Here is a 23,506-nt window from a genome sequence, read left to right as displayed (position 1 = left end):
CTTATAATATGTATTATATATATGTTTAGCCATTATTAATGAATTAAAGATATTATATACTTCCTTCATTGCCAAGACATCAAGTGTACAGGCTAACTTTGGCTTCATATTTAATTCCTCTATCCTTTCGATTTCCTAATCTGTTCTTTATATATGAATTTTACCTAAAGGGCATGTACTGATGTACTTGCTAGTTTACTGATAATCCAGTTGAAGTTCTGCTAATATTTATCAACAGATTTATAATGACACCCAGCTTCCTGCATAATAGATGCAGATAAAAAAGAAATTTAAAAAAATGGAAAAAAATAATTAATATATTGAAAAGGAATAAAGAAAAGGTGAAATGGAATGGCCAAGATCATTATATATGATCTATAATAACCAAGAAGTTGGGGGGTATTTGCTAAGCGATTGTCTCATATGAATACTATATATAATGCTTATATAAGGCCAAAGATGACCAGGTTCCAATGTTACTCTTGTGGCAGCAATAGTTCATGACTTCAACTTCTTCACCAGAAATGAAGGAGAATTCTCTGGTTTTTGTCTTCCTCTTATGAAAGAAAACTCCTGATTTTCTGTTAACCAAAAAACAAGCCCTTCCTTTTAGTAAGAGCGCCGGCAACAAGAAAGGAAGAAAGAAACAAAGGAGTGTTTGGAAAGGAAGAAAAAAATAAAAAGAAAGAACAGGAAGACAAGTATCAATCTTCTGATCCCTTTCGAATCATGTCAAATATTACAGGTGATGAAGGGAGTTTCTCTTCAGGAAATACTGGGGACCAGGAAAATCAGCTTCAACAAAACTTCCATGGCACAAGCTCAGGACGACCCTCCGGTGTCTCTAACAGCAATAGTTCTACCTCCCAACAGCAGCAGCAACAACAACAACAACAGCCAGTTAAGAAGAAAAGGAATCTTCCAGGAACTCCAGGCAAATTCAACCACCCACGAATCTTAGTCATGTTTTTTGATCTGTTAAAACATCTAGCGATCGAGCTAGCTGGTCCCTTAGATTAAATATTGAACTTTGTGATCCCGAAAGAAGTTTTCCTGAAGTTAATTTTGAAATTAAAACACGTAAATTCTCTTGGCATGCATTAATTACGTGTTCTTGAACATATATAAGAGGCGATTTTACCACTGAATTTTACATGTTTCAGTCATGTTTGAGCATACACGTTAAGAAGTTTATGATTTAGGTCAAGAGAATTACAAAGAAATTTTTTTATGAATCATGAGGTTATCATCTCGAAAAATATTAAAGCTGATAGCCATATTTGTGGAAAGAATAATTATTATGATAAAAGTTCAATTATTGCCTAGAGATCAGATTACAATAATTGTTGACAACTGTTAGCTAGCTTGATTGCATTTTGTATCTCTCTCTTTTTGCTTCTAACTGTTGTGGGTGCTATGGGGTCATGATGGAATCAGTAGTACTGTAGATGGAATGATATTTATGAAACTCCGACTTACATAATATATATGGATGACATTTTTCTTCTGATCTATAAGTGAATATTTCTAATATTTCATGCTCTCACTTAGAGAATTAGCAATCTAGCTTATAATATCGATCGTTCCTGGCCTTGTGGATGATCAATTCGACAAGGCTATATATATATGCTAATTATGGAATTTTTATGGATTAATAGATCCAAAGGCTGAAGTTATTGCTTTATCGCCAACAACACTAATGGCAACAAACAGGTTTGTATGTGAGATTTGCAATAAAGGGTTCCAGAGGGACCAAAACCTTCAGTTGCACCGAAGAGGTCATAATCTTCCATGGAAGCTCAAGCAAAGAACGAGCACCGAGATCAGGAAACGGGTCTACATATGCCCTGAGCCCACATGTGTCCACAACAAACCTGCTCGTGCACTAGGAGACCTTACAGGCATTAAAAAACACTACAGCCGGAAACATGGAGAAAAGAAATGGAAATGTGACAAGTGCTCAAAGAAATATGCTGTGCAATCGGATTGGAAGGCTCATCAAAAGAGCTGTGGTACTAGGGAATACAAATGTGATTGTGGAACCATCTTTTCCAGGTTCTCATTTAATATTTAATTTCCTCAAGTGCATATATAGAGTACTAAACATATATAAGTACTTCATCTGCATGGAATTTTGATTAATTAAGTCGTTTTTGTGGGTTAATTTCTAAGTTCGCAGAGCCTGTTGAAAATCTGCCCCAATTGGTAATATATAAATGGGCTGTTTTCACTTAGGTTAAATTATCACAGTATTTCAAACTTTCCAATTAAAGGAAATGATTTAGAAATGGCCGACAAATTGATGGAGTACTCTTTTAGATACCCTTTTTGGTGCTTCTTTTTATGCTGCAAGTTTTGAATTTTTTCTTCTCATACAAATATTATAGTCTACTGTCCTTAATTATTTGAATTAAGGTTTTTAAACTAGCAACCAAAACCTAATGCATCTCACTTCTTCGTGTGCGTGCAGGAGAGATAGTTTTATCACCCACAGGGCCTTTTGTGATGCATTAGCGGAAGAAAACAACAAAGTAAATCAGGGACTGATGAATAATGTCGGATCAAACTTTCAGACACAAATGCAGGAGCTTATGTCATCCATGCCCATGAATACAACCACCAATGCATCCATTGGAACATCCGAATTCAACAATTTAGACCCCAAGAACCCCCTTAACACCCTCCCTCAAGAACCAGTCCCAATGCCTTTCAAACCTATGAACATGACAGGAGGCATGTTCTCAACCAGCTCGGGTACTCTCTTTGGTGGTCCAAGAACCTCCTCTTCATCAAGCCTTCAGCTCAGTTCCAACAGCTCCTCTGGCTTGAATTACCTACATGACAGCAAAAATGGTTGCCAAATATCCGGGTCTGCTCACATGTCAGCAACAGCTTTATTACAGAAAGCAGCCCAAATGGGTGCCACTGCAAGCAACACTATAAACTCTCCCATGATGCAAAAGAGCTTTGTTAGTAGCATGGCTGGTCCTGACCAGCTTTCTTCGATTAGACCACCATACACAGGTAACGTTCAGCAGCTTAACTCCTCATATGATCACTTCCGACCACAGCCTGATCATCAATCAAACATGGCTGGGATAAATGGCGGTGAATTCACCAATCAGCTTTTGCAGAAAGGCCCCCATGAAGATATCTCACAGATTTTTGATACTATTGGTGGCTCTACAATACAAAATATGGTGTTTAGCCAAATGCTCATGGGAGGTGATCAAAACCAAGGCTTCATCAAGAACAAGGAACAAGAGGAAAGTGGTAGTTCTAGTTTGATACATGGGAGAACTACGGTGGCTCCGGATAGGAACAAGACAGTGCCGTCAAGCTTTGGAGGAAGTGCGGCACGAAATAGTATGACACTTGATCTAATCTTGGGGATTGGAGGGTCAAGGCCTGTGCTCAGTTGGCAAGAACAGCAGCAGCAGCAGCAACAACAACAACAACAACAAAGGTTGGAATTGGAGGAAATGATCGAGCCAGCCAAGGTTGCCAATTATGATACCTTTCCAGCAATAAATCCCACGTGGGGATTTGGGGATTGAAAGCTTTCATTTGGTATATATGTTTAGAGGTTTGATCTGTAGGAGTGGAGCCCTGATTAGAGGAAAAACATGCGGGTTTCATTCACATTTTGATTGGCCATGAGCCGTACGTAGTAATCCAAAGGGCACGTAATGGGTTATCATGATTTGGCCATACTCAACTTAGCCATCGTCACACCTGAGCCTCAGTACTCTTGAACTCTATGTGGCTCTCCAGCACGTACGATCCAACTAGATGGCTCTTTTTTCTTGTATCTTGATTAATATGCTTGTTTGTGATCAGGCTTCAAAAAGAAAAAAGAAAACATGAATTCCATCGCTACAACTTAATTGAATGGTCCTAGCTTGAGTGTGCTTAGGGGAATAACTAACTAAGAAAAGGCCGGTGAGTTCTAGCTAGCGGGCATCATGTAAAACGATATTCAGTACCATGTTGAATGCATGATTTACAAAGACTAGTCACTAGATCAGCACGGGCAAACGTGAATATGCTTTGAATCTCTCTCTCTTTTTCTTTTCTTTTTTTTGGCAAGTGCTCTATGCATGATAATCATAAACCGTAGCATGCAGCCTTTAATTTTGATTCTTTTTGAAGACTTTCCGCTCCTAATTTTACTTTTCATGAAGCACTTAAATCTAATTAATTAGTTAGTAGGCTAGCTAGGCGTTTCGTAAATGATAAATAATCTTAAATGGACTTGGCTCGATCTTAAATTTTTGGACATTTTCCGCCGCTAGGATATTGCAATATTGGACTGATCTGAGGATGTCACTTTCTTATATGCTTTAATTTGCTCGAAGTTAAAAAAGAAGATCAAAGAACAACACAAAGAAGAAGATGTACAAGAAGATACCAGTTACGCCCAACTCCTTATATTTTAGAAAATTATTTGCACAAGCTTGTTTTTTTAAATAAAACTAACTAATTAAAAAATAGAAAACGCCCCAGATTAATGTTCAGGTGGGGAATACCTTTGTAACCGCTTTGTTGGTTTGCATTCTCTCAGTATATTTTTCATTTATATCCGTTGCATTTTTGCTTGAGAGTTTTTTCATCAAACAATTAATTCGCTTTGTTTGATTTTCCATCTCATAATGGATGAGGACCACCTTTCTGAACGATGGGGGAAGTTGCCTTTGTCTGAAGTTGAAAATGCCGAAGTGCCATTACCAACCAAGGTTTCGGACTCTATGTTGGATTATTCCGACCATTGTCTTATTTTCAGGCTTTCCAGAAGAAAATTCTTCAATAAGGAAGCATTTAAGACAATGATGCGTAATGTGTGGAATCCGAGTACGGGAGTTAAGTTTTTGGACTTGGGTGATATTTTTTTCTTGGCACAATTCTCTGAGCAAAGTGATAAAAGACAAGATTGTTCGATATAGCCCGTGGTCATTTGATAAGAACTTGGTGCTTTTGAAGGAATATGATGGTAATATTCAACCGTCAAATATTACCATGTCTTATGCTTCATTCTGGGTCGTTTATATAATTTACCTTTGAAATGGATGAATGGGATAACAATCAAACGTATTGGTGAATCTATTGGAGTGGTGGAAGATATAGATTTATTTGATTATTCTCCTGGGTGGAGTTCTTGTAAGTTGTAACATCCGGATCTAGCAACAAACCGTTCTATAAAAATTTTGTTTCTAGACTTATATGTACAAAGAGCTTAATTACTCTTTTTTATGTATTTTTTTTTATTAGACTACGGGTCTAAAATCTTTGTTTTAGCTGATTATGATTTTATTCAGCTTGATAATTAAGTTATTTTTTCTAAAGGGCTAAGGTGAGATTTGAGCCGAGAAATTTCTAGAATAAGTTAGATTATTTTTTAGACATTTGAGTCGAGGCTCATGACTCAAGAAAAAGCCCAAACCTCAAGCCCACACCCGTTTGTGTTTTAAATCATGAAAACCAACTATCTGTTTTATGATCATTCTCGCCGCCACGCACGTTTCCACTCCCACACACGTCTCCCTCGTTTCTCTAGGTTTTTCCATCACGAATATATATATATATACATGTGATAGTTTACCAAGCATATAGCTGCCGCAAACCTCCCACGGTAGTCTCCACCCACGTATGCACAGAAGCAACTCCATCCACAAACCATTGTCCACCACAAGCCGCCACCCTCCACAACTTCCATGCAGTCACCGTCGCTGTCTCTACACCTCCACACCCGTGGCGTTAAACCTCGCCTGCAGCCGTTGCAGACCTCGCCATCACAAAAACCCACGCCCATGTGCACTCAGCCGAAAGGAAACCACCCCGTGCAAGTTTCCCCTACACGACGGAAGCCTCTAGCCATTGCCCAACCCCTTGTGAAATCGTACTCCACCGTATCCTAGCCGTGTATCATCCCCAACCCCCTTGGAATACTCTGTTTTCTATACCAAAAACAGAGCATCCCGAACGCCTCCTCCCTCTGCCACCATGCACCACCAAGCGACGCCATCAGGTACAAGCTCCTTTCACCACCCAAAACCTCCCCCGTGACCACTACTGGAAGCCACCATGGCCCTGTTTATAGGAAGCGAAGTGGAGCGATTTTTCTTGCTCCTCCACGCTGCACTGCACCGGACACAACCCAGGCCATGAGGTTTCACGTAAAAGCCGCTGCACGTGGGGCCGACCACCATGCCCAGTCCTCCACCCCTCTCGGTTACCCTCTCACGCTCTGCCACCCGGGACAGCCACCGTCACTCAACCATGCCGGAGATTCATGGCCGAACCCACAATGCATGTTGCATACATACACTGCCCGTGCGTAAGTCACTCTCCTCCACTTCACTTGTTGAGACGTTAAGCCCCTTATAAATAAATTACATGTATGCCCCTCTTAGTAAGTGATCCAGTATTTGTTATTTATAATGATTTTTGTAATTAGACAAGAAGTTAGATGTTAGAAGTTGCAGGTATTTTAGGCCTTTTTAAAGTATTTTGGAGAGTAATGATATTTTATGATTTGGAGGATTTGTAGACAACAGGAAAATTTAGATTTTGTAGAACTCGGGTGTTAATTTATAAATACGTGTTCAATTGAAAATTTACAAAAATTATGTGTGACTATCTTATAAGTGATGATCAATTTTCTTTTCCGTTGGCACTATTGTGAAAAAATTTAAAGAATTTAAAAAGTCCAGATAAACAGAGTTCCTATGCTAGACTTTGTATAAAAATAAAATGGGTTGAGATTGACTTTTGAAAAGTATTCATATTTTATTATGAAAAGAAATTTGAACTAGCTCAGTTATTTGTTCTGTATTACTCATGAGATTGCATTTAAGAATAAAGTATTTTTCTGGCATGATTGATGTAGACATGAGCTTATTTTTAACATTCTGTTTCTGAACTGTGCAAAAGAAAACAAATATGAAATTTTATGCATAAATTATGTTTTTGTGATCTAATTTTGTTCTGTTCTAAAGATGTTCTGTACTTTAATATGATATGATGTGATTTCTGAAAACTTCTGACATAACATTCTATTTCTGTTTCTGTTCCGTTCTGTTACCATGGGTGTAAAATTGTGGCCTCTGTTCAGGTTGGTACCAACTTTTCTGTTTTCGGTACACCCACTTTGGAAGCAAAGTGGTTTTATGCGTGGTCTTTCTTGTATACACACTCGGGGATCCAAGAATAATAAGGGGAAGATTCATATTCTGTTTCTGCTCGGTTGGTCGCCGTGGTTTGCACAACCCTACCACGGGAGTTAAATATGATATTTGTTCTAATATAATAAGATAAGATGTAATGTTTCAGTTTATGTTATGCCAAATAGATTTTGATTCATTTTATGTTAGCCTTTTTTATATGGATTTGAGGAAAGGTTTACGGAGCCAAGAGGCCCAAACTCAAGCCCAGTGGAATTTTCGTAGTCCACTACACAAATAGCGTCTATCGTCTCAAACCTTACCCTAATTCGGAAACTTGCTTCTATTTATACGCAGCAACTGAAACCTTCTCTGTTCTCACACAAAGCTTGCAGCTACGGTCTCAAACCAAACCCTAATTCTGAAATTCTCCCTCTCTCTCTCTCTCTCTGTCTCATTCTCACAAATATTTGTGGGGGTATGTTGGAAGATGTTCGGGGGCAATGATGCTGAAAACTACCTATTTTCTGAGGGAATAAATTTCCCTAATGATTGTGAAAAGCCAATGGATCCTTTGAGCCCTCACTCTTCTTTTCATGTTCTTTTCTTTTTTGGGTCTCATTCAAACGTTTTTGCTTTCTTGATTTTTGGTTTCTTCGATTTGTGTTAAATCTGATTCGGAGCCATTGGCGTGATGATACAAAATTCTGAAAATACATTATGTGGACTAAACCATAATCAGACTACAATTATCTGATCAATGGCTCTTTGTTTTTCCTCTCTTGTTGTTTTATTTTATTGTATTCGGTTCATTATTTATAATTGGATTTTTTGATGTTTTACTCCAGTAAATCACTCAAGTACACTCTTTAAAATAGCTCAATCGTTTGAGCTTTTGTTGGCAGAAAAAAATATGCATGAATTTTCACAAGTTAGCAATAGAGTCTAGCATTTATCATTGTTGCATGATTTCCAGATTTATATGTGATGTTTTGTTAATAAAGGATTATACAAGACAAGCATGCCTTCAAGAGCATATCTTCCTTCCAAGCCCCTTATAAAATAAAATAAAAAAGTAGACCAAAAAATGTAAAAAATTCACTTTTTCTTAATAGGATTCACTGTTTTAGATTTGTACAAAACTATATATTTGAGACTTGTAACTCATTACTCCTACTTAAATGGTAATTTTTTTTTTAAAATTATGTCATAAATATTTTGGTAAGTATCCTCCTAAATGGAAGTCAATTAGCATACCCGTCTTAATCGGATTTTAGATTTTGCTTCTTTTTTTATTCCATTCGCCAATCATATTGAAATGAAAAATTATTCTCATATTCACTATCTCACACCTTATGAAAAATATATATATATATATATATATATATAAATGTGAAGTGGAAATAGTGATTGATGCATAGAGTTCATCATTAAACTATTTAATGGTTATAAATTATAATGCTATTTATTTATTTTAGGAACCTGAATATGCAGTTTTGTTTATAATGACAAAGTAATGAATAAGGTTCTGTTTGATGTTAAGAGTATCTATCTGTGAATAATAATGAAATAATTTGTGAATAGCACTGAATTAATTGTAAATAGTAATGAAATAGTTGAGAAGGTCCCAAACACAGCCTCAGATCTGAATTCACAAGAATTATGTGATCAGACATAAAATGCATCACAATATGATCAACAAACTTCAGCATCATATGTAACAAAATATTCGAAAAGGCTTAGGAGGGGGACAACTCTGGATCTCACCCGAGTCCCCTCAGCACAGGACATGGATCTCAACTGATTATACACGAAAAACTGGTTCCCTAAGCAATGTAATCATGATAAACGAGGTGGCTCCAATGTAACTTTGGAGTGTTAAAGACGCAATTTCCCTGGCCCCTTGTGGACAATAGATGTCCATGGTATTATGTCAGTGCTTCAGCAATCCTATTTATTACTCTTCCCTAACTAGAAACAACACATGTATAACCTATACGTTCTGTATTCTTTTCTCTCTTGGTCAGTATGTTATTCATGGTTCAACTGTGGCATTGGATGCCCCAAGCGCAGCTGAATGCTGACATGAATGATATTTGAGGCTGCCTTCTGAATCTCCTTTTCTGCTTCTACTGCCAACTCCATTGCCTCTCTGGGATCAGGAAAAAGAAAAGACCAAAGCTTTTGGACAGTAACTTCTGGCAAACATTAATAAAATCACCAAGGTTGGATTATTAGCTTTTACCTTATCAACATTTCTGGGGGCATAGACACCTCAATTTGGAGTAAAACCTTGCCTTGCAACAAATGGCGGGTAATGCGCTCAACAACCATGATCTGTAACTCATTCACATATCATTTTCACATAATTAAAAGGCTGAAGAAATGCTCCATTTAAGAAAACGTTTGGTGTAGCTTCACATCCGGTAGTCTAATTAGCAATAATTTTCCATGCTTAAAGCACCCTTGATAGGGTGAACAAAAAAAAAAAACCAAATTTTATAATTTATCTTCCAAATCAAATTATGTTATGTGGATAGTGTGTGATGTAAAGACCTTCAAATAGAATTATTCATAATTTAGCTCTCAGAACATAATCATGATGACCCCAATTGTCACAACACCCAACTGCCTTGGAGCCTCTAGCTCAAACAATGGCCAAAGCAGCATGACTAAATGTATAACCTATAAGTGGATAAGGCTCTCAAATAATTCCATGGCATTGTGGCATTGTAAGTTAAGTGTGTAATTCAATTCCACCTTAATTTTTTTTTTTTTTTTTATAAATAAAATGAAAATTTTATTGATACGAATGAAGTAGGCAAAGCCCTTGTACACAGAAAGAACACAAAGTAACACCTAGATACATTCTAGGAACCAGAAATTAAAAACAAAATCATGAACACTAGTTCCGTTAAGAACAATAGCTGAAAAAAAGAGTAATCAGTTGTGCACAAAAAAGTTCCAAAGTTCCTCCATTGTGTGCTCCCTAACTTCAAAGCGCCGATCATTCATTTCCATCCAAATACACCACATTCATTTCCATTCAAATACACCACATAATGTACAAAGGAATCATCCTCCAAACTGCAGCCACTTGGGGACAGCCTTGAATATCCTTCCAGCAAGCTAGTAAATCCACCACCCTCAAAGGCATAACCCAAGCCACACCAATTCTTCTAAAGATCTCATCCCACAACACTCTTGCCACCTTACAATGCAGTAATAAATTATCCAATTATTTCCCATTTTTCTTGTACAAATAACACCAATCCATAACAATGAGACCCCACTTCCTCAAATTGTTTGTGGTCAAAATATTTCCAAGAGAGGCAGCCATATGAAGAAAGCAACTTTGGAAGGCACATGAGACCTCCAAATATTCTTCCATGGAAAAGGAACATTACCATGTGATGCCAACAGCTTGTAATAAGATCTCACTGTAAACTGTTTGCTCCCGTTGGCCCTCCACAGCATCCTATCCCCATGTACTGATAGACCTCTCATAGAATATATAAGACTGAAAAATTCAGAAACAGTATCCATTTCCCATTCACAAATATCTCTATTAAATTGAACATCCCACTGGTGAGAACCATGGGAAAATGCCAACAGATCCAACACAGAAGCATCCTGATTAACAGAAATGCGATAGAGAGCTGGGAAAGCCCTATAGAGGGCCTGATCTCCACACCAAACATCATGCCAAAATCTGATTCTAGAGCCCTCACCAACTACAAGACAAATATGAGTGGCAAAACTCTTCCAAGCCCTACTAATAAATTTCCATAAGCCCACACCATACACACCCCCTCACTCTGTTAGAACGCCAAACACTTCCATATCTATATCAATAAACTCATTCCAAAGCGAATCCCCCTCCAATTGGTATCTCCATAACCATTTCCCCAATAGAGCTGTATTGAATGTCCTCAAGTTACGAACCCCAAGCCTCCATTGGAAATTTGAGAACAAACTTTATTCCACTTAACAAAATTTTTATAGAATAGCATGTGCCATACTTCAGTGCTCAAAAGCTATGGAGAGTGGAGCAGGTCTCCATTGACTTTTTGTATCACATAATTGAACTTCCTGATTCTGCCCCTGGTAGCTGGCTCTTTTTAACAGAAAACAACAAACAGATAAAAACTTAAAAGACCACCCCTTGGTTTCAGTTCCGGTTTAAATTTTTAAATTTTTATAGAATAGCACGTGCCATACTTCAGTGCTCAAAAGATATGGAGAGTGGAGCAGGTCTCCATTGACTTTTTGTATCACATAATTTCAAAGTAAAGCATAGCTGACAATAAACTCATAAATGGACTTTAAAAGGAACGCACCTCAGGAAACTTTGCCAAAATGACATCAGAAACAACTGCTTCAAAATCTTTATCCACGGCAGGAATATTTCTATTTTGGTACATGGTCCCCTTCATACTTTCTTGCTGGTCGGCTACACTGGGTGAGATTTGTGAAATCGCAGGATCTACAAGACATTAAGACAAACAAGAAAGACACGGCATGGTGAAAATATATGACAAGAAGGCAGAATCAGAATAAAACGAAACAAAATAAGAAAATGAAAAACTCCTGTTAGCCAGATAACCAAGCAATAGTTGGCAGACAACAAGAACGAAATAGGAATAACAATTTTTTTTTTATATAGGTAGGAAATAGGACTAACAATAAAAAAGTGTAACCATTTTTTCAACTTTAAAAAAAAAGTCTATCCTTATTGGTCACTGCACATGGTAGTAACCGAACACTAGATGTTGCTCTTAATTGTCCAATTTTCATCTTGACACATTTTTCAGGTTACCATAAGATTTGTTTTTTTGATCGGTTGGTTGCTATAAAATATTTACAGCAGAGCCAACATGGTAAGATGATCAAGACAGTCATCTAGGCATATATATGAGAAGAGACACAAGTACTTCTATTCCAAGAAGAATGGAGCCTATAACGAGAAAGGCAGAAATTTTTGCAGCAGTTTGATCGTCATAGACCACTTTAATCATTTGGCATAAATACAAGATTATCTCTAAGGTGCTAGCGAACCGCCTAAGTGGGGTTGTGGGGAAGATAATTTCCAAACCCCAAAATGCATTTGTAAAGGATAGATAGATTCTAGATGCGGTTCTTATCGCAAATGAATGCATAGATAGTAGGCAGAAAGCTGGCGCTGCAGGGATTATTTGCAAGCTAGACATGGAAAAGGCGTATGACCATGTTAATTGGGACTTTCTTCTTGATCTTCTAGGGATATGTGGTTTTGGGGAGAAATGGTGTTTATGGATTCGGTGGAGCATAACAACGGTGAAATTTCCAGTACTGATAAATGGAAGCCCAACTGGTTTCTTTAAGAGCACACGAGGTTTAAAACAAGGAGATCCGCTATCCCAATTACTCTTTGTTATCGTGATGGAGGCGTTGAGCAGAATGACCTCGGCTTTGGTTGCAAATGGTTTTGTGGTGGGTTTCTCGATTGGATCCCCAAAGAGGGGACTTATTAACATTTCGCATTTGTTATTTGCAGATGACACACTTTTCTTCTGTGAGGCAAATCATAACTAGGCCCGAGCTCTGAAGGCCCTTCTCCTTTGTTTTGAAGCAGTATTCCGGGTTGAAAGTTAACTTGGACAAATCAGAGATGGTGCCTATTGGAGGGGTACAGCGTATCAAACAGTTGGCTAGTACTCTGGGTGTCAGATTGCCTCGCTACCAATGACTTACCTTGGTCTTCCATTGGGAGCCGCCTCAAGAGCAATTTCATTATGAGACACGGTGATTGAGAAAGTAGAGCGCCAACTAGCAGGATGGAAGAGATTGTACCAGTCAAAAGGTGGTAGGATTACCCTGATCAAGAGTACTTTATCTAATCTACCAACCTATTTTTTGTCCTTGTTTCATATTCCAACAAGTGTGGCGCTTTGTCTTGAGAAACTTCAAAGGGACTTCTTGTGGGGTGGAGTGGGGGAGAAATTCAAATTTCACCTAGTCAAGTGGGAGAAGGTTTGTAGCCCTATTTCGAATGGTGGTTTGGGCATTAGAAATATGAGATCTTTCAATTGGGCGTTACTTGGAAAATGGTTGTGGAGATATACCATACGGAATCCGAAGCTCTTTGGAAGATGGCGATTGAGAGCAAATATGGGGGTTTGTGAGGGAGGGGGTTGGTGCACAAAAGAAGTGAGAGGAGTGTATGGTGTGGGGTTGTGGAAACATATAAGAAGAGGATTGGAGGTCTTTTCTCGTCACACTAGATTTCACCTAGGAGAAGAAACTAGAATTAAATTCCGGTATGATAATTGATGTGGCAACGGTGCTCTAAAAGATACATTTGCATCATTATTCCGGGTCGCAAGTGATAAAGATGCTTTAGTTGCAGAAGTAATGGGGAGATCAGGGGAGCAAATTCAGTGGAACATTAATTTCAATAGGGCTGCACAAAATTGGGAAATGAGCAGTTTTGAAGCCTTTTACAGCCTTTTGTATTCCATAAACCCGAGCAACGCACTTGATAGGCTATGGTGGATACATGCAACTAAAGGTTCCTTCTCGGTTCACTCTTTTTATAAGTCCATCACACAAGAGCCTCATACTCAGTTCCCATGGAGAAAGCTTTGGAGACATAAGGCGCCACCCAAAGCGGCGTTTTTCGTGTAGACTTCTTCCTTGGGTAAGATCCTTACAACCGATAATTTGAGGAAACATGGGAAGATCATCGCAGATTGGTGTTGTATGTGTCGGAAGGGGGGTGAATCTGTGGATCATCTCCTACTACATTGTAAGTCAGCTAGAGGGTTAGGGAATAAGGTTCTTGGTAGAGTAGATTTGGCTTGGGTTATGCCTGAGACAGTTGGGCGATTTTGGCAAGCTGGACAAACTTGAGAGGTATTCGACAGATTAAAATTGTGGAAGATGATCCCTATATGCATCATGTGGTGTTTGTGGCAGGAATGCAATGAACGGACGTTCAAGGACAAAGAGAGATCGCGGAGGATTTGAAAGTTTTCTGTATTAGAACTCTTTGTACTTGGGCTATTGCTATTGACTTTAATGGCCTAGATTTTCATGATTTCCTTCTCTATTGCTCCTACTTAGCTAGGGCAAACTATACATGTACCAGGCTTTGCCTATTCTTTGATTAATATAATTTATTTACTTATAAAAAAAAAAAAATCATTTGGCATAAGTAGGGAATAAAATCTTGGGTGACCACCAGGCTAGAATACTTTTTCTAATAAGAATGACTGGCTGGAACGTATTAATATCCATCTCTGTTCATTCCAAAATCTCTTTGCCACTGAAGAACATACACTTAACTCTGACACCAGCCTCTATGTTATTTGTCTTGAAGAGTTTAGGAGAATGTACAAACTGAGTAGTGTACCTATGTGTATGAAAACTTCAGCTACTTCAGGATGGGATTTGTGAATTCGATGACGAACCTTTTCACCAATGTAATGAGCTGCACTAACACTACATAGAGGATCAACCTGCAAGTGAAAATAGGGCCTAAGAGGCTCATCAATATCACACAGCTGCAGTTTCATGGTGAAACCTAAAGTTTATAAACCATGAAAGATTGAATAATCAGGACAACCAACCTCAATATGTACATCAAGATACAGAGATGAACCAGCTCTCCTTCCCCTCATCCGATGGCATCCCTGTAGACAACTTTAGAGGCCATTCAGAAAAGCATGATACTAACTAAAAAAATCAGCAAGCACTTCCTACTGATAGCAAAAGTATGTTCAATAGTCAAAACAATTACTCCTCGCTGGCAGCTGCATCTGATATGATATGAGTTCTAGAATTTTGACAGCACCATGGCTATTCCAATTTTAACTTCAATAAATATGAAGCAAAAATACATCGTGCACCTTGTTTTACACTTTGCACCTAAAACTACAAAAACTGACACATTGCAAACTCAAAACACCAAAAAACTTGCAATGAGCACCCTCTGTTAAGATCTAGCAGTCAAGGTTGTGTCACATCGCCTACTTTTTATCCATCTCAATGGTTAGAATTGGATGTGGGGGCTATTTTCAGGTAGTGGTAGCTGGAGGGTGCAATATGTCAATTTTGGCAGTTTGAGGGGCAAAGTGTAATTTTTTCAAATATTAATTTCTTTAGGCTTGACAACAAATCTCTAGCACTGTTGTATGAAACTAGTAGCCAGCTACTCAGCCAAAGGAGTTTGATTAATTTCCAGGACCTTCATACATATTTTTATACATACAACTTGTAAAATTACAATCTATGAGTGTATGCATGCTTAAAAGGTTCTGAAGTGACATCTGAAGACTACAAAGTTTTCCTTTGCTATAAATTATTCCCAATTTCATTCCAAGGCGGCCTACGAATTTATGCAATTCCTATTATTAAGAGTGTTACCACTAGTCAAGTAACAAAAACTAATTGGGTGAAGAGTGGATGATTTTTCTTCATAGATAAATCCACAAATGTACACTGATAGCCCCCACATGAAGCAGAAGTATCAACAACTTTTCCAGCAACTGTATAAATAACTCCATGCAAGAAAAAAAAAAAAAAAAAAAAAAAAAAAAAAAAAAAAAAAAAAAAAAGAATACTTGAAACTTACCTTGACACCCTCAGTTTGTTGTATTGTTTGTTTAATAGGATCCAATTGTTCTGCTGGGATCGCAGCGTCCACTAGTTCCAAAACACTAAAATTGGACCAAAAGAACACATCACATTCATGTTGAACCTTTTTTTTTTTTTTTTTTTTTTGAACCGGTACGTTCATGCTGAACTTAAAACAATAATATCTCTTACACTAAGTTCAAACACAATCTACCATCTTTCAACACTTTAAAAGGCTATTGGAGGTTTGATAAGACAGTATACCGAACTCTGATACAAGCAATAAGTCAACAGTGTGTTAAATGGTTTGCCAGCCATTACACCTCTCAAATGAAATCCATAAGTTGCAAGATAACTGAAGTGCGGGGATTTTTAGCCAGAATAAACAAGCTTCTTTATCCAATCAATAAGGCCTCATATTAGTACAAGGGGGGACTGACCATACAGGAAACTAATGCAACCATACAAAAGTTTGGATGAAAAGATGCTAATGAAGATATTCAAGACTTAAAGCATGTTTTGGCTGATAAATAAAATCTTATATTAGCTGAGGCAGTATAACTTCTTCAAGGTTCAACTACAGTTCCTTGAAACTCGTCTTGAGAGCCCAGTGAGGCACCACTAATCAAACAAGAAATGATGTGAGTTATACAGGTATAAAGTAGAACAGACAATGTACCTCTGATACCCACTTTCAAGTCCAGCTTTTAGGATCATGCCCGAGACTATAAGTCCAGCAAGTGGATCTAAAAACTTAACTCCAAGAATAGAGCCTCCTAAGGTTGAGATGAATGATAAAGGTTAGAAACCTTTCACGCTATTGAACAGCACTAGGTTTCCTAGAAGATGTATAAGAAAAGGCTGAATAAACAGACAACGTCAATGCGAACACTTAACTGGGAACCACAATCAGTGTTGGAGACAAGGTAAGATGAAATAGTCAATATGCATCGCTCATCATGTCTCCAAAGTATAATCAAACACAGATGGATTTTGGAAAGCAAGATACAATATCCGTTTTGAAATATATCTTTGATGACAAATGGAAAAGAATGATGAAACAATTAGTACCCAATCCTTGAAGCAAACCCAAAAAAGAGGAGTTGAACAAAATGTTTTGGGATAGCATCACCAAGTACATGACATATTGAATCGCAGGAAGTGCAATGAAAAGGTTACCTTCATTGACTGCTTAAGCAATGGAAAAAGAACTTTAGACATAATCTCTCTGAATTAATTTGGGAGATATATAACCTACACCGATGAAGGTTTAATCAGAAATGCCACTATCTATCATGAGGTATGGTATTCCTTGTCTCCACAACTTTCAGTCCCTCCCAAGTTTTAACCATTGAAAAACAAATTTTTCCCATGTAGAAACAGCAGATTCTGGCCAGTCCATACACAGGGCCAGCAAGATTTCAAGAACACGGAGGGTTAAGTTGATACGACCAAACACTTCAGCGAGTTCTGACAATAGACCATGTTAGAGGACATGGTTGTAATTAGTGTAACTTGTGAGGGTATAATTGTCAATTGTATGTAGTATATATATTGTTGTACATCAATGAATGAAGTAAGAATTCCCTCCATGTGTGTTTACAAAAACATTACATTGTGCATCTTAATCGATGAGTGAAAACTTTCTTTTACGTTTTAGTGTAGCATTACCGCAACTCAAACACCAGACCTGGTTCAGAGTTACCGGTATCTGCTGTCAGATAATATTCTATACTCCATGCAAAGTGTACTCTATGAAATGGTTAGACCATTAAGCCACATACTAACAAGCAGTGTCTTAAACTGAATATTGTAATTGGTTCGCAGCAAGTATACTCCCAACTCCACTCAATTAGACATTGCCCAAACTATTTATGTAGTTATTGAAGACTTATAAAATATAAACAAAATTAACGGACTAGCTACATAATAAGCACCAAAATATCAGATTTTATATTTTGCTCAAACCAAACTGAATATTCGTCAGAAGAAGCAGCACTCCTTACCAACACCAATGAGAGCTACAACAGATGAAATAGCATCTGCCCGATGATGCCATGCATTTGCTTTCATCAGCCCACTGCCTTGTCTTTCCCCAGCTTGTTTTGTTATCCAATAAAGCCTGTGGGAATAAAAATGAATGTTTTATGCTGAGATAGAATGCAAGAAAATAAATTTAAACATAAATAGTTTATCGGAATTAATTTAATATTTAACATTATAAGACAAGAAATGAAGTTAGAAATGATCTGTCAAAGCACAAATGTGCATCAACAGGTGGAAGGACAAAAGAACATTAGTTGATATAATTCACTAGGGCGAGGACCAGTAATTGCATCAACATCAGGTAATACAGTTGATGTTGAAGCTCAGCAAGGACAAGGCCAACAAGCGTCAAAGATGCAGAAATATAGGGTAATAAAAATTAATGGCATGTAGCTTAATAGAAAATACGGCCTTAAAAAGTGCCAAACACAAGATAATATTCATCATAGCAGCCCAAATAGTTTTGTAAGACTTCCACCAAAAACTAAAGTCATTCAGATAATTATAAGTGATGAAATACCAGCATGAATACAAAATAGATCAAATAAAAAAAAAGAATAATAAAAAATTGTTGACCCAATGTATAGATATAAATAACTTTTGTACCCTTCTTTAACACATATTGATACAATGGTCATATTCAAAGCCAGGATGGGGTGATCCATGTCAATTCCATGGTGATGCCCCTATGATGATGGCCATCCACATGCTCATGTCTTAATGGCTGATCAACTATTTCAGGATGTGACGATAACACCCCTGCATGTGTGAATTGGCAATTTCCAAGTAAGTAAAGATACTAAGCGGATTATAATATTATAATTTTATTCCAACGTTGAAATTCCACAATTAGATACTTTTAGAAGTTTCTTTAACTCCTGCTGAGATTTATGTTTAAATCTCAAAAGAACTAAATCAGCGGGGGAAGAGAGTAAAGCAGTCATACTAGCAAAAGATCTAAAGCGTGCCATGCAATACCACCCGCAGTAACCAAAAGCATAGAAGAGATTCCAAGGGCTCCTAGAGTCTCAAATTTACCATGTCCTGAAAGAAAAACAAGAAAGAAAAAAACAATTGTATAATAGCATAAGCATGGCCAAAGAAGGAGAAATGATATTTGCAGTATTAGGGTATGCAAGCTCCGCGCACTCCATTTGAAAAAAGTGGGATGAAAAAAATCAAAGGGAGTGCGCGGGGCTTGCACACCCTAGGACTATATCTAGCATTACTACAAAAGAAAAGGTCTAGATCACATTTTGCTACAAGGATAGAAACCAATAGCACACGGCAATAAAAAATAATTTGTCTATATTATGTGTAAATTGAGATCAATGGAGTAGCATGTAGGTACAAATCAAGAGTGACCATATGGGTGTTCTTTGTCTTTAGGAGCCTTTGCAGCTTTAAATGACCATAGCGCGATGCCACTAAGAACCTACAAGATAGAAAGATATGTAAATGGTTACCAAAAAATGAACAAAGTAGTTTTTTTATAAGTAATCGAAGATTTTATTACAAAGCACAAAATGCATAACCCTGGTACAAAGGAAGCATAGAAGAGAATCAACAATTTAGAAATGGGAAATGATTTATATAGTCCTAGGGTGTGCAATCCTCACGCACTCCCTTTGAAAAAAGTGGATAAATCTGGGACCTACATGAAAAAATCTACTTTTTAATGATGGGTCCCAATTTTTTTCTAAAAGGAGAGTACGTAAGGCTTGCTCGGCCAAGACTGTATCTAGAATTACTAAAGTAGATGTAATTATCTCAGAATAGAACCCAAGTTACAAAGAGATGTTCATGCATCAATTTTTCTTGAAACCAAAAATCCATGAAATACAAGAGGCACATTAGTTATGAAAAATAAACTTGCTCATTAACAAGATGGAATATTGCTCTAAATATAATGGCAACATCAGAACTGGTCATTAACATGATGGAATATAACATTGATGACAACATAAGAACGCCATAATGGACATGCACAAAGATAGGAGCAAACAAATAGTGATCACTTTTAACGGAAGATATAATATCATTCGGGATAAGTTCAATTCCCGGGGTATAAGACTATCAATCATAACCACCACTTATGAAAGGTATTAAGTTTCTACTTTGCATTACACGGTCTGGGTTTCAACAACACATCCCACCTGATTGACTAATCAGTCAATACATTGTTGTCCTGTTTCTGCAAATTCCAAGATTACCTTAGTTTTGAGAGTTTATGAGCAATGTTTAACTTTTCTTTTTCAACTGATCAAGTGTATGATAGAATAGTAAGGTTTTCAAGTTTTGCTATGATTAGTTTTGAGAGTTTATTTTATTTTGGAGTCCATTATTTGTAAGCCTCTATATAAGGCAATTTGTAAGAACTAAGATGGGTAGTTGATCATTATTTGTTTTCTTTTATAAGTAGGTAGTTGATCATTATTATTTGAAATTAAACTATGGAATACTTTATAAGAGAGTTTTTCTCCATTCTCTGTGATCTCAGAGTGGATTTCTTTTGAGATCTTGGAACAGTTGTGTAATTTTAGGATAACAGGTTACATTTCTACAATACCACTGTGTTTGTAGCATCAAATTTGATCTGTATACTGCATCAATCTCAAGTAATCGAAACTAGAAAGATGCAATAGAGCTAAAGCTTATTGAGAACTATTAGCGCCTATTAATGTTCACCCTTTTTTCTTTTTCTTTCTTTTTGGTCAGGATGTGTACTTCTAAAGTTGGAACCACCACAACCGCAATTTTATTTTTTCTTATGCAAGTCCATGGCTCTTATCGTGAACCAAAATAACGATAATGGCAATAATTTTTTTTTTTTTTTTTTTGATAAGTAAAGGCAATAATTCACCAAAAAACACAACATGGGCAAGCAAGAAATATAACAATGCGCACAATTCAACAGAACACACAGCATGGGCACGTAATTGTTTAAGAAAGAAAAAAGAAAAAACGGAAAATTTTGTTACCACGTCGGAAACTGAGTGCGCCGCATCGGCGATAATTGCAGTGCTACCGGAAAGATAACCCGTCAGGGCCTTCCCGCTAGCCAAAAAAATGTCAGCAGTGAGACCCATCCTGAAAATGTTCTCGCCCTCCTTGCCAGAAAGGTGATGCCGGTGGTGCTGATCAAGGCCACGATCACGGTCAGAATGGCCCATATGCCACCTTCTGGAGACTTTGTAAATGGGTCTGTCAGAGAGAGTTAGTGAAGGGTCTTGGAGATGGGAATTGAGGGTTTGGATCATGGGGTTAGGGTGAAAATCCTTATTGACGTGCGAAAGTTTTGCCATGCAGCTTCTGTATAGGAGATGGAGATTGTAGAATCTAAATCCCATTAGTGTGCGAGTTCTTGGGTGGAGGAAACTGTCGGTTTTAGTTGTGCAGAAGGGAAGTAGCCAGAGGAGACGCAGTTGAGCAAGTCGACGAAGCTTTTCTTTTGTTTTTCTTTTATCCCACATTGAAAAGAATAAAAAGAAAGAATCTTCGAGTGATTTTTTAAGTTTTTAATTTCGTTTATTAAGAATTCGCAGTTAATTTCATAGTATTTCATTATCATTTGTTTATTTTAATATACATGATAAAATTAGTCAAAATAATGTCACAAATTTCAGATAATGACGATAAAAAAAAAGCATAATATCTCGTCAAATTATCTTCATTACAATAACTTTCATTATCATCAGCTTATCAGGCCTTTCCTTCTCAATAGGCCTCTAGTATATAATATAAAAAATTAAAAATATAAACCGATTCGCTCTGATTCAATCCCATGTTTCGAAAAAAATAAATCGGTATCGGACCACCGGTTTTTCTTTCATCCTATTGAGTGGGAAAAATGACCCACCCTGGCAAAATCTATCCGTCTTTTCACCTTTTATTTAATATAAATAAATATAAATACATGTTACTATTTACAATATTTTAAAAAAATAATATATTTTTATTCGTATTTTATTATATATATTGTGAAATATGTTGTTTTTTTTTAAATATTAATTGTAAATTACCATGTAGCTTGAGAAAATGGTATGGAGAAAAGTTACGGTTGAGGTGACAATACCACCTGACTAAAAAATATAAACAAATTCCTTTCGAAATGCTTCCATAAAAGTCAAAACATATTACAAAATTTTCAGCTCAATTAAGCGTAAGCTTTCTTCGGTTATAGTATTTTACCATATGCTTAATATATATTCAGCTCGCGATGACGAAGTGAAAGGGCGAAGTCTCTGACCAGCTTGGTGGGAGGAGTTTCAGAGGCCAATGTTCATGAGGATTTTTAGAAAATTGCTGATGAATTTGCACTACTCGGGAAAAAATTTTGAATCCGTGAGCGATGGACGGAGGGAGATGGAGGATTGAGGGTACTTGGTTTAGGGTTATGAGGTAGGGTTACGAGGGAGGGGGACGATTGGATTCTGATTTCTTTCTTTCTTTTTCTTTCCTTTTTTTTTTTTAAATTAATAGCACATGGCATGCCACTTCAGTTGGTACCGTTTCTCGATATCCTTTGTCGGTGGCAATCGACCACGTCATCTATCATTATCGTCACGAGAGTGGCTATAAATGTACTAATTCTAGACTAGTACCGAATAAATGCAAACCCACAAACCGTAGTGGGTGGCTTCGTATCGTAGTATCGTATCAAATTATGTGCATTTAATTATATATGTTAATCTGGATTTGACGTGGTAAATTTTTAAATTTTAACTCAATTTATTTAAATAAAGAATCGTATTGTGTAATCTATTTTAATTCATTTAATAATTAATTAAAAATAACTCAATACGATACAACTCATTTTAATTCGTTTCATGTAAATGAGTTGAATTGAAATGCATAATTCATATGACCTGATTAACATAATTTTATATAAAAAGTTAAAATCTATATTTATTAGTAGACATAATATATATATATGTAGACAATGAGATTACATACTAAAAAAATATATAAATATTTTTCAAATGTTAACCTATAATAAAATTAATATTACAAACCATACAATAACAAATATGAGCATTGGTCCAAAATTAAAATCTTAACAATAAAAATATAATCATATTAAGAAATATTAATATTACAATTCAACAATAATAAAATTATAATTTTGAAATAAAATTTAAACAAGTTATTATGGATTGATTTCGGATTAAGTAGATTAATCCGTTATTGGCCAATTTTTTACTCGTGTCTCAACAGGTCAACCAGTTTTGATCCGAATCCCATTTATATCAAACTCAAACTTGTTAATTTTTTGTCATGTCATGTTGTGTTCGTATTGGATTCACGAGTCATATCACATATTATCATTCTTACTGATAAATGTAATTAGTAATTTTATCCAAATATATATATATATATATTAAAAAAATTAAAAAAAACGCTGAAGCACTTTATATTAATTTAAAATGAACGAAGTAAGTCGATAATCTCATATTACAATACCGCTGTTTCCAATTATGGTACGGGGTAAAAAAGCATTACACTTTCTTTTTCTCTTTGCGTAATGAGAATATCTTCATTAACTAAATCACCTTAGCAACCTTAGCAGAATAAATATTACAAAAAATAAATCAGAAGGAAAATAAGTGTTTCAAATCAAGTAGAGCCTAGCTAGGGAGTCCTAATGGAATTCGCTCTCACGTTTCTTTCTTCTTTTTTTCTTT

At 36.6% G+C, this 23,506-nt stretch overlaps 2 protein-coding genes and 2 non-coding genes across 4 annotated transcripts; 3 read left to right on the top strand and 1 right to left on the bottom strand.

Annotated features, from left to right (window-relative positions):
- Nucleotides 1-15: 15 nt before the first annotated feature.
- On the top strand, nt 16-4,018 carry LOC121259313 (zinc finger protein GAI-ASSOCIATED FACTOR 1-like). Its single transcript, XM_041160859.1, has 3 exons — nt 16-934; nt 1,659-2,055; nt 2,471-4,018. The coding sequence occupies exons 1-3, from the start codon at nt 730-732 to the stop codon at nt 3,555-3,557; spliced, it is 1,689 nt and encodes a 562-aa protein (XP_041016793.1). The 5' UTR covers nt 16-729; the 3' UTR covers nt 3,558-4,018.
- Nucleotides 4,019-7,654: 3,636 nt separating this feature from the next.
- LOC121261779 lies at nt 7,655-7,745 on the top strand. Its single transcript, XR_005939999.1, has one exon. It is a non-coding gene; the product is annotated as a small nucleolar RNA R41 (small nucleolar RNA).
- Nucleotides 7,746-7,844: 99 nt separating this feature from the next.
- On the top strand, nt 7,845-7,923 carry LOC121261787. The gene has a single exon (XR_005940007.1). It is a non-coding gene; the product is annotated as a small nucleolar RNA Z155 (small nucleolar RNA).
- Nucleotides 7,924-8,806: 883 nt separating this feature from the next.
- LOC121259312 (metal tolerance protein 2) lies at nt 8,807-21,292 on the bottom strand. The gene is given in 13 exon segments (XM_041160858.1): nt 8,807-9,312; nt 9,406-9,497; nt 11,501-11,646; nt 14,554-14,659; nt 14,771-14,833; nt 15,775-15,859; nt 16,456-16,552; nt 17,783-17,898; nt 18,429-18,510; nt 18,513-18,583; nt 18,770-18,866; nt 19,188-19,257; nt 20,804-21,292. Coding segments are annotated over 13 exon segments (1,515 nt in total). The 5' UTR covers nt 21,173-21,292; the 3' UTR covers nt 8,807-9,191.
- Nucleotides 21,293-23,506: the final 2,214 nt, after the last annotated feature.

The sequence above is a fragment of the Juglans microcarpa x Juglans regia genome, chromosome 4D, assembly GCF_004785595.1.
Source record: "Juglans microcarpa x Juglans regia isolate MS1-56 chromosome 4D, Jm3101_v1.0, whole genome shotgun sequence".
Taxonomy (NCBI): Eukaryota; Viridiplantae; Streptophyta; class Magnoliopsida; order Fagales; family Juglandaceae; genus Juglans; species Juglans microcarpa x Juglans regia.
Note: the sequence above shows the minus strand (reverse complement) of the source record. Positions and strands in the feature narration are given on the sequence as shown.